The 10,733-nt window shown below is 47.6% G+C and overlaps 1 protein-coding gene across 3 annotated transcripts in view; it reads left to right on the top strand.

Moving 5' to 3' along the window:
• sh3pxd2aa (SH3 and PX domains 2Aa) overlaps positions 1 to 7,856 on the top strand; it is a 116,221-nt gene extending 108,365 nt beyond the window's left edge. For all 3 annotated transcript variants that reach the window (XM_076289961.1, XM_076289962.1, XM_076289960.1), the window contains 5 exons: positions 993 to 1,110; positions 1,936 to 2,387; positions 3,435 to 3,484; positions 3,627 to 3,746; positions 4,520 to 7,856. In XM_076289961.1, the coding sequence (XP_076146076.1) occupies positions 993 to 1,110; positions 1,936 to 2,387; positions 3,435 to 3,484; positions 3,627 to 3,746; positions 4,520 to 6,694 (2,915 nt within the window). In that variant the 3' untranslated portion in view covers positions 6,695 to 7,856. The remainder of the gene's footprint in view (positions 1 to 992; positions 1,111 to 1,935; positions 2,388 to 3,434; positions 3,485 to 3,626; positions 3,747 to 4,519) is intronic.
• Positions 7,857 to 10,733: the final 2,877 nt, after the last annotated feature.

The raw sequence follows: 10,733 nt of genomic DNA, 5'->3' as shown, positions 1-10,733 counted from the left end.
ACTGCCAAGAAGGACTCTAAGATCACCGTGGCGATGCTGCCTCCTGGGAGGGTTATCAGCTCTACACTGATAAGCATGCTGATTGGTCCGCTCTACATACTTTTTCATGTAGTCATACACTGAGAAAGAACTTTCAGCTTGTACTGGTCATTCACTGACAGGACGCTGGTTGTGTTCCTGGTTTCATTGTTGTCCACTAATGGCTATGCCTATAGGTAAAGAAGCTAAAGATGTCATATCGCACTACATTTCAGGATCCCTCTAATTTAAAATGTAAAATGAAGATGAAATGGGTGGTGGGAACGTAGTGGTTAAGGAGCTGGGCTAGCGTACAGTAGCCAGAAAAGTTGTGGGTTAAATTCCCGGCTTCCAGCGTTTAGCCCTTGAGCAAGGCATTTAAACCCAAGTTGATCCTGGGACAATGTAATATAGCTGACATTTGTATGTTGCTTTGGAAAAAGCGTCTGCTATATGAATACATGTAAATGTAAATTGTATAATATCTGAATCTCAGAGCTGAGTTGTTGTTGTCAATGTCGATGCGTTCATGTCCTAATGTCTGCGTTGTAATATTGCACAACCCCTTTGGGAAAACATTTTTTCAGAGATGAAACACTGTTGCTGGTTTGTTTTAGCACAGGAAGTGCTGTTGACTTCCACAAACAAACTCCTTATTTCATTCCTCCACTTTCTAACATCCTCAGTATGCTCGGTTGCGCTTCCCACAGAAAATACGTTCAGTCTTTAAAGTTCTACTTGGGTTCTCTTTTGGTTCTTAAATATGAAAATACAGTATCTGAAGTTCTGATAGTGTTCTCCTGTGGTTCCCACAGAGGAGAAATACAGTCTCTAACTTTCTCTCCATGTTCTGTTGTGGTTCCCACATAGGAAAAGTGCAGTCTCTAATGTTCTCCTCATGTTCTGTCGTGGTTCCCACATAGGAAAAGTGCAGTCTCTAATGTTCTCCCCATGTTCTCATGTGGTTCTCACAGAGGAGAAGTATGTGACGGTGCAGCCCTACACCAGCCAAGGGAAGGACGAGATCGGGTTTGAGAAAGGAGCAACCGTGGAGGTCATGCAAAAGAACTTGGAGGGCTGGTGGTATATCAGGTGAGGAGTTGGTGACTCAAACGAAACCACACTCTGCTCATGTCCTCCAGGTTTTACCATCAACATTCCATACACTCTGTCTGTCTTTCTGTCTGTCTCTCTCTCTCTTTCTCTCTCTCTCTCTCTCTCTCTCTCTCTCTCTTCCTGTTTCTCACTTAAACACACAAACAGATGTAACATCCCCCCTTCCTCTCTCTCCCCCTCTCTCCTACTCTCTCCCTCCTTCTCTTTTGCCTGCTCTCTTTCACCCTCTCCCTCTCTCTCTCTCTCTCTCTCTCTCTCTCTCTCTCTCTCTCTCCCTCTCTCTCTCTCTCTCTCTGTTCCCCCCTCTCCCTCTCTCTCTCTCTCTGTGAGTATGACTTAATTAGAGACATGCCTGCGTGTGTTTGTTGTGCTCTCCATGTAAGCTGAGCTGAGCTCTGATGCTGTGTTGGGCTCGTGCTGATAGTGGTCACATGCTTCCTGCTCTCTCAATAGCCTGCACTGTTAGGAACGTCCCCCTCTAAGTCCCTCCTCGACCAAACTCCAAAACGCAACAGCAACAACAACAACAATGGAAACACAATAGACCAGTAGATTCTCTACATACTAATAGTTCTTACAGAGCTTGTGCGTTCATATTTCAGTTCTCAAGTGAGGGCAGTATTTCTTAATTCAAACGACTGCTCTGGGACCAGTGGTTTTGTTTCGTCTGTGTGGGGATATTTTGAACTTGGGCTTTTGAGTGGGGAAAACATTGGCATGTGTGTGGGCTAGTAATAGGCATGTGCACGGTAGCGATTGTGCTAACGTCCCTTCGTGGCTGCTTGCGTTCCCGGTGAACAGGTACCAGGGGAAGGAGGGCTGGGCCCCGGCCTCGTACCTGAAGAAGATGAAGGAGGACTTCTCGCCGAGGAAGAAGACCCTGACGGGGCCCGTGGAGATCATCGGGAACATCATGGAGATCAGCAACCTGCTCAACAAGAAGTCCGTCAGCGAGAAGGACGTCCAGACGGACGGAGGCGGCGTCAGCGGCGGCGGCAGCGGTGACGTCACGCCCGAGCGCCACATCTCCAAGAGCGAGATCAGCCTGCCCATCCCCGTCGGCGCCGCCGAGGCCTCCGGAGCTGGCACTGGGACCGCGGGTGGCGGCGGCACCACCGGACCCCTCGGGGCTGGGATCTCTGGAGCGCCCGCTCCGACAGCCCTGCCGGACAGCAGCGTGAGCAGCAGCAAACCCAGGGTCGAGCCGGCCTCCCCGGCCATCGCACGCGTGGCTCCACACAGGGTGGAGATCGGTGAGTCAGAGACAGAGGAGTGTGGTGGGGGAGTGTTGGGTTATGTAGGGCTGTGGGCTGTGGTGGGGGAGTGTTGGGTTATGTAGGGCTGTGGGCTGTGGTGGGGGAGTGTTGGGTTATGTAGGGCTGTGGGCTGTGGTGGGGGAGTGTTGGGTTATGTAGGGCTGTGGGCTGTGGTGGGGGAGTGTTGGGTTATGTAGGGCTGTGGGCTTCGGTGGGGGAGTGTTGGGTTATGTAGGGCTATGCGGTGTGGTGGGGGAGTGTTGGGTTATGTAGGGCTGTGGTGGGGTAGTGTTGGGTTATGTAGGGCTGTGGGGTGTGGTGGGGGAGTGTTGGGTTATGTAGGGCTGTGGTGGGGGAGTGTTGGGTTATGTAGGGCTGTGGGCTGTGGTGGGGGAGTGTAGGGCTGAGCTGTTTGATTCTTGAGAGGTATCCTCTCAAAGATATGTGTGATATGCACAATATGTGAAATATGCACATTTACTTAGTTCATGAAGGTATGTCTAGAGGGAAGCTTACTGTTCAGGTTTCATATTATTTGATTATTATCATGTTAACATAAAAAGTTTAAGATTTAAAAAGTGGTTGTGTTTTTTTTTGTGGTATTCAGTAGCTCGGTCTTGAAGTGATAGTCTCTCCTAAACCATTATGCAGGATTTGTGACTTTGTTTTTATGTTGGCTGTACAATTGTGTTTAGTTTAATTCCTATTGTCTCTTTAAATAGGCTTTGACGCAATAGGTAAGCTGTTTGAGGCGTAAATGTGTTTGAGGTGTGATGTTTGTAAACTAAGACCTAATTTACCCTGACTGTGAATAATCATGAACAGCCTTTGGCATGTGTTTTCATTAACGTTTGTGCAGTTGGTCCAGAATGGTTTTGCAACTACAACCGTACGAACGTACACTAAACATATCTCAACTAAGGGTTTGACTCCAATATATATATATATGCATGATTGTAGTGTTTAATATACTAACTGCTCTGACACAAGCAGGTCAAAGGGAACAAACAGTTGATGGTATACATGTATGTATCCAAATTCCAGGTTCTCCAAACCTACGTCAGAAGCCTCCTCCCCGTCGAGACGCAAACTTGGTAATTTATGCCTTTCCTCTCAGCGTCACAGGGTTTTAGACCGTGTCGCAGGAATCGCTCTAAATCATATTTACATCCCATGAATTTTCAAACAGCACATTCTTTGCTGATGAGCTCTTTATTTTTGTTCGATTGTTTGCAGGGCTTGCACTTGCCCAAGCCACCAGAGCCCCCTACTGTGGAAGCAGAGTACTACACCATCGCCGAGTTCCAGTCCAGCATCTCAGACGGCATCAGCTTCCGTGGAGGACAAAAGGCTGATGTATGTGCTTTTTTTTGTTTGTTTGTTTAAATCACTTCACTTGGTGTTGGTAGTGTAGCTCATTTTTGATATTTGGAAAGAAAGTGGAATGTTTTATGGCCTGGTTGAGTTCTTTTTGTGAGATACTTTCTTTTGAGTCTAAAAGGATTGGTGTTTCGCACATTGCTGCTGCACACAAATGCATGGAACAAACTGATTGCTGGCGGATTGTGTGACTCATGAATAGACGGATTAGTCCAGTCTAGGAATGTTAAGGTTCAGTCGATAGGATAGACTTAGTCTTATATTCTTATATTCTTCAACCATATGAGCTTGAGTCTTGAATAAAAAACAACTCACTGATCAATCTAAACTGATAAACATAGGATTAGCCTGCTTAGGTACTTTTGTTGTTTTGTAAAGATTTGTAAGGTCTGAGTTAGCGCAGATGTCCTTAAAGAAGGATTGCATGTGTTATAAAATGACATACCACCGCCACACTGACTGTCTGCCTGGCCCTTGTGTCATAAATAACTTCTGGTTTATTTCACTAAGGAATGAAAAGAGATAGACTGATCTGGGGTCTGTTAGCAACTTAGTTGGTTGGCAATGGGAAATTGCATTGCAACCAACAAAGTTGCTAACTTAGTTAGCAATTATGGTTTTGGGAAACGTGCCCCAGTATGCCTGGTCTGTTAGTCTTCAACAGAATGAAGAGAAATCAACCTAGATCAATCTTAACGTGATAAAGATGGCGCCGTTCTGACCAGGAGTTTCATTTGACCTGTCCGCAGGTGATCGAGAAGAACTCTGGCGGTTGGTGGTACGTGCAGATCGGCGAGACAGAAGGCTGGGCTCCCTGCTCATACATCGACAAGCGCAAGAAGCCCAACCTCAGCCGCCGGACCAGCACGCTGACCCGGCCGAAGGTCCCTCCCCCGGCCCCACCGGTCAAGAAGCAGGACTCGGCCGAGGACACGTCCTCGCTCTGCGGCTCGTCCTCGTCCAAAGCGCCCGAGTCCCCCAGCCGGCCCGTGTACGAGGAACCCGAGTACGACGTCCCGGCCATCGGGTTCGACCTCGAGTCGGACACGGACTCCCTGAAGGGCGAGTGCTCGGCGGAGGTGCGGACGAACGGCGCCCCTCATGGGAAGTACTCGTCCCCCCTGGGGAAGGATTCGCCCTCGGCGTCCCAGAAGAGCTCCCCCTTCAGGGTCGGAGAGTCCCTGGAGGACATCTGCCGCGAGGAGTCCATCTACGAGAACGACGGCTTCCGTCCGTTCTCGTCCGACGAGTTCGCCTCCGCGAGGGACTCCAGCGGCGTGGACTCGGACTCCCCCAAAGGCCCACTTTCGTCCTCCTCGTCCCCTCTGGCGCGCAAGTTCCAAGGCGGGGTCTCGGTGTCCGTCTCCTCGTCCCCCGGAAGCGGCGGCAGGCCGCTCCGAAAGGTGCCCCCGGATCTGAGCCGCAGCCAGTCCCTGAGCCGCGCCGAGGAGACCAGCCCCAGGTCTTCCTCCGACGAGTCGGGCCGCGGCTTCCGCCGGCAGATGAGCGCCCGGCGAAGCGGACCGGCGGACGAGGACGCAGCACACTCGGCCCACCAGAGCCCCTCCTCGGCCCGACCCAAGCCCGTGGTCCGGCCCAAGCCGCTGCTGTCCGCCAAGTCGGAGCCGCAGAGCCCCGAGCGGATGGACATCAGCACCCTGCGGCGGCAGCTGCGGCCCACGGGCACGCTACTGCGCCACGCCGCCCTCAGGCCCGGCGGCCGCGGAGGCGAGGACTCGGAGACGGCCTCGGTGGTGTCGTCCGAGGACTCCTCGGCCTCGTCGCGCAGCACCTCCGACCTGTCCAGCATCTACTCGAAGGGCAGCCGCGGCGGCGGCGGCGGCGGCGACTCGGACCTGGACACCTGCTTCTACCGCACCACGGACGCCTACCAGCGCGCGCAGGACTCGGAGGTCAGCTTCCCGGCCGGCGTGGAGGTGGAGGTGCTGGAGCGGCAGGAGAGCGGCTGGTGGTACGTGCGCTGGGGCCACGACGAGGGGTGGGCGCCCACCTACTTCCTGGAGCCCCTGCGGCAGCAGCAGCAGCAGCAGCCCCCCGCCAACGACGCCGGGCCGGATTACGACTGCCCGCTGGTGGACCTGGGAGACCGAGGCGGCAGCCGAAGGAGCAGCCGAGGCGGCGGCGGCGGCTCCAAGTCCAACAGCCTGGAGAAGAACGAGCAGCACGTCCAGACGCTGAACAACCTGAACCAGCGGCAGCGCCACACGCCGCCCATACCGTCCAAGCCGCCGGGAGGCTTCACCAGGTCGACCGCTACCGCCGCCGCTCCCTGCATCGGGCTGTCCAACGGGTTGGGGGGGACGGGCGCCGGAGTCGGGGTGCGCCTGAGGAACGGCGTGAGACAGGCGGCCGTGCGTCCCCAGTCAGTGTTTGTGTCGCCGCCGCAGCCGGTGAAGGACACCAACATGCACGCCAACACGGGCTCCCTGCGCCGCAACGAGTCCATGGGAGCCGCGGACGGAATCCGCTCCAACACCGTCGGCGTGCGACGGAACTCCTCGTTCACCACCACCGCGCGGGCGCAAGGAGGGTCAGCGACCCTGGACACTAGGAGCCGGGCGGCCACTGCCGCCGCCGCGCCAGGAGGCGGAACCTGCACCACCACCATCACCGCCACCATCGGCGGTTCCGCCACCTTAGGCCACCAGCGGAACGGTATCCCCGTGTCCACCGTGAGACCCAAGCCCATCGAGAAGTCCCAGCTCATCCACAACACGCTGCGCGAGGTCTACGTGTCCATCGCCGAGTACCGCGGCGACGAGGAGACCATGGGCTTCCCAGAGGGCACCAGCCTGGAGGTGCTGGAGAAGAACCCCAACGGCTGGTGGTACTGCCAGGTGCTGGACGGCGTCCACAACCGCAAGGGCTGGGTCCCCTCCAATTACCTGGAGCGCAAGAAGTGACCACGCCGCTCCCGCCCCCCCTCCCCCGCCTAGAGAATCTTAGTCCCCACCCCCCTCCCTCCCTTCCTTACACTTGATCATTGTGTATATTTACGGAACTGAATCAAAAATAGACCCAAATTTTTCGTTGTTGTATTTGTTCTTACGTTGATTGAGAGACACATTTCGTGCGGATTTATCGATGATCCAGTTCACGTGCAGTCGTGTGCAGTGCGACTGCAAAGATTAAACTAAACTTTTTGGGGATCGGAGCAAGTTGGATGATACATCCTGGTGAAACTTCAGGAAAGACATTGTCTTCAGTTTGGAGAATGTGGGAAGGGGGGAGGGAGGGAGTAAAACATACATACAAACAAACAAACAAATAAATAAAACATTATAAATGGGGTTTACATTAAAAAAAAGATAATATCTTACATTGAAGCAGGATGATATCCTTGCACAAAATACCTGCTTTTCATGCCAAATGGGTGCCTTCTTTGAATGACAGTGGATTGTCTAGAGTTATCAAGCATTCACCAGTGAATCAAACATCAGTACCAAATCAAAAACACTGTGCCATAGATTTATGTGCATGGAAATCACCAAAAAATATCTATTTTTGAAACCAATTTAACCTTTCAAAAGAAAAAAAGACAAACAGAAAAATAACATCAGAAACAATATGTGTTAGTGTTCCCTATAGCGGAGCATAATGGCGATACAATAAGGTCATTCACAATGCAATGAAGTGGAATGTTATTGATGCAATCCTCAATGAAAACAAACCTACCTGTGTCGTCATGGTTACTTGGTAACAACGGATGAGTAGAGGAAGTCAGGAAAGAAACACTTTAATCTCCTGTACTTTTTTAAAGTTAAAAATAATGTTTATTGTTATTTTTTTGTATGTCATTGAGTGTTTTTTTGTTGTTGTCATGTGTTCCTTAGAGATGTATTTCTGCTTTCTTGTGACATCCACACTAAACATGTCAGCCCACAGTAAGCAGGTCTAGACATTTTTATGTCGCGTGATGCTGCACTGATTAGAAGGTCGTGTTGAGGCTTAACAAATTGGTTATCATTATTCACATCTAAATCCCATTCAGAAATCTGCACACTCTTATTGAATCATGATGCATTCATAAATGCACACAAAAATAAACTGATCTAATGACATGAAGCATGTCTTGTTAAAAGAGAGTCTTTTTGAAACATCTGCCCATGTCTTGAAACAAATGTTAGTTTACAAAAAGGTTGTAGTATAATTGTTTTTTTTTTCTTTTCATGAAAAAGATATTTGCAGACAAAACAAAACTCTGTATATATTTGCTGCTTTTAGTTAGGTGTTGTCACGTTTATGGCTGTGACATACATTGAAAAACTATACTGGAAACAACCATTGATACTAGCCAGTCAATCCCAGGGAAGTAGTTTGTAGGCCTACATAGCAGAAAGCCCAAAATGTGATTGAGCCGAACAGAAGTACCATCGTGTCTTGCTAATTTGTATAGATTTAGTATTTATTTTAGTGGGTACTGGAAATACAGTGTATTCATCAAACTACCCAAACGAGGTTTCAGAACTGAAAATAAGAAAAAAAAATATTTAATTGAGTTATCTGGAAGCACTTGATATCCTTACCCAAAGAAAAGCACATCAATATGCAAGGGTTAATTTCAACATAACAATATTGCTGGGCAGTATTAAGTTTGTGGTTGAAGTTATGCAATGGGAAACTAATCTTTTTTTTTTTTTTTATTGTTTTTGTTTCGATCTTAAGGATGAGAAACTAAACTAAATGTGACAGTTAGAACTAATTGGCAAAACTATCCCTGTTTTTTAAGAGCAGTAATATGCGGCAACGCTACCATTCAGACATGGCCTTAGTGGCAATCTACCACCTTCCTTCTACATGAAACATGCAGTTATTGAGATGGCATTCTCAAAATCGAGCCCAAATGATCGAGTCTATCAAATGGCTGATGTTCAAGACTGCTGAAATATTTTTCTAATGAAATAGTGTGAGCTCCTACATTTGGATAGAGCACTAACTTTTATTTTTTTCCATTTTCTGCTGGACAGTATTATAGTATTAAACAAAAGTACCTGCTAGATTGCAGTTATATTCTTTTTTTAAGCAGATGTTGTTTTGTTCCAGTTGCTGTGTGATCACACAGGGACAATAATAATGAAAGAAGTGGTTCATTTTTTTGTGAGTTAATGCATTTTTCTTTTTCAAAAATGCATTAACACAAAGATGCAGTACATTCACTCAGCACATTATTTATTGAACACAATTTGTTCTCTTTTTTGTATTTATGGATTATTTAATTTTTGTTGATTTTTTTTATACCTCTGCACAGACCTGCCGGGTTTTTACCCATCAGTAGTTGTCACCTAGTAGTCTCATATTCCGAGACAATTTGGTGTCACCTAGTGGTGGGAACGTCTTATTGCAGCATATATTTTTTGCTCCTCAAAAGCAGTGGGTGGAGAAGCTTTTTGACAAAACTTGAACAGCCCTCCACTGAAACTACCATTGGAGACACATCTCTCGAATGAATGAACAAATAAATTTTGATAATTGAATGTTTTCAAATATTAATGCAGCTAAAACATTTTTGTATCTTTATTTGGCCTTTTTCATCTTTTCCAAATTATTTTTTCTAAGGCTGTGTGCTGCAACTTCTTGCAATAATGGACACTTCCTCTGTTGTTATTGAACCATACATAATGCCTGATCCTGTTTTATATAATTTCTTTGTTTTGTGTTACTGTTTATTGGGTTTAACAATCACTACCAAATTCATTTGGAGTATTTCTAAATTGAAATCAATCAAGTCAAAACACCCAACAGGTGAATTTCAATGAGGATTAAATAGAAAAAAAGAACGCCAAAACATACAGTTACAGTTGAGCTAAATTGAATGGTTAGTACTGATGCAACACCAGAAGTGATGATCAGTTATGTTCTTGTTTTGGTACTTTTATCATTTAGAATCGGCTGAATGAATCACCCCTTTCCCCGTCTCACGAACGTCCCCAAAATCTTTTCCTTTGACGAAGGCATTATGGACCTGTGTTGACCCGCGACAACGCTATTAATGGAATAATTTGTCTTTGTTAACTAAATTCAATTTACACTGCTTTAAGCGTATTGCGAATTACAAGGGAACTGTTGTGTGTCTAGCTAGGCCTCTAAGCCGCATTTAATTGTGTATGAGCTTTAAGTCTGTTTTGTTTTTTTACCATTATTTTATCTCTCAGTCTGCATAAATATTTGTAATTTAATCTTTTTATTTTCCTGCTTTTTATCCCTTTTTGTATGTTGACATGATTCAAATGTATTAACGAGGAAATGTGCAATAGACAATAGGCATCTCACCTGAATCGGGGGGAAATAATAATCCTTTTTTTTTTTCTTTTGTCAACTCAAACTTCAACTTTTACAGTCAGTGGTAATTTGAAGTGTCATTGGCGTGACATGTTCAATATAAACCTACCCTTCATAGCACCAATCTAATTAGTAAACTGTTTAAAAGAACATCTAAAGATGGAGAGACACAGTCATTGAAGTCCAATTCACAAGTATGACCTAAATCGACTCAGAGCCCTGTGCACTGTGTTCTTTCTACAAAGACGTAGACATACGGGCACTCACTCTATGCCCGCTACACACGGGCACTCACTCTATGCCCGCTACACACGGGCACTTACTCTATGCCCGCTAGACTATGACCAGCAGTTGTGTGAGCCGCAGCCAAAGTGATGGGTCTCTCTGATAGACACACACACACACACACACACCCTTCAATGTGGCTCCTAGTAACCACACACACACAGTCTCCTCATTACCATGGCTGTCGGATACACACAGATCCCAACTCAGGTCTTTGAAGTAAGAGGACTTTGCGATTTGCTCTGAACTGACGCTATGGAGCAGAAAAAGACTTCCCATGGCTTGCCACATGCATTAGTCCACGTTTGCTAGGCGGCTAGTTCTAGTAACAGACAGCAATCCCATTCAGTTTGTTCGTGTCTGGAACCTCCTTACATT

This window comes from Alosa pseudoharengus, unplaced genomic scaffold (genome assembly GCF_046254945.1).
Source record: "Alosa pseudoharengus isolate Yale_2024_CS ecotype anadromous, Long Island Sound unplaced genomic scaffold, YU_APseudo_1.1 YU_APseudo_1.1_scf_1, whole genome shotgun sequence".
NCBI classification, from domain to species: domain Eukaryota; kingdom Metazoa; phylum Chordata; class Actinopteri; order Clupeiformes; family Clupeidae; genus Alosa; species Alosa pseudoharengus.
The sequence above is the reverse complement of the archived record's forward strand: the minus strand, read 5'-3'. Positions and strand labels throughout refer to the sequence as shown.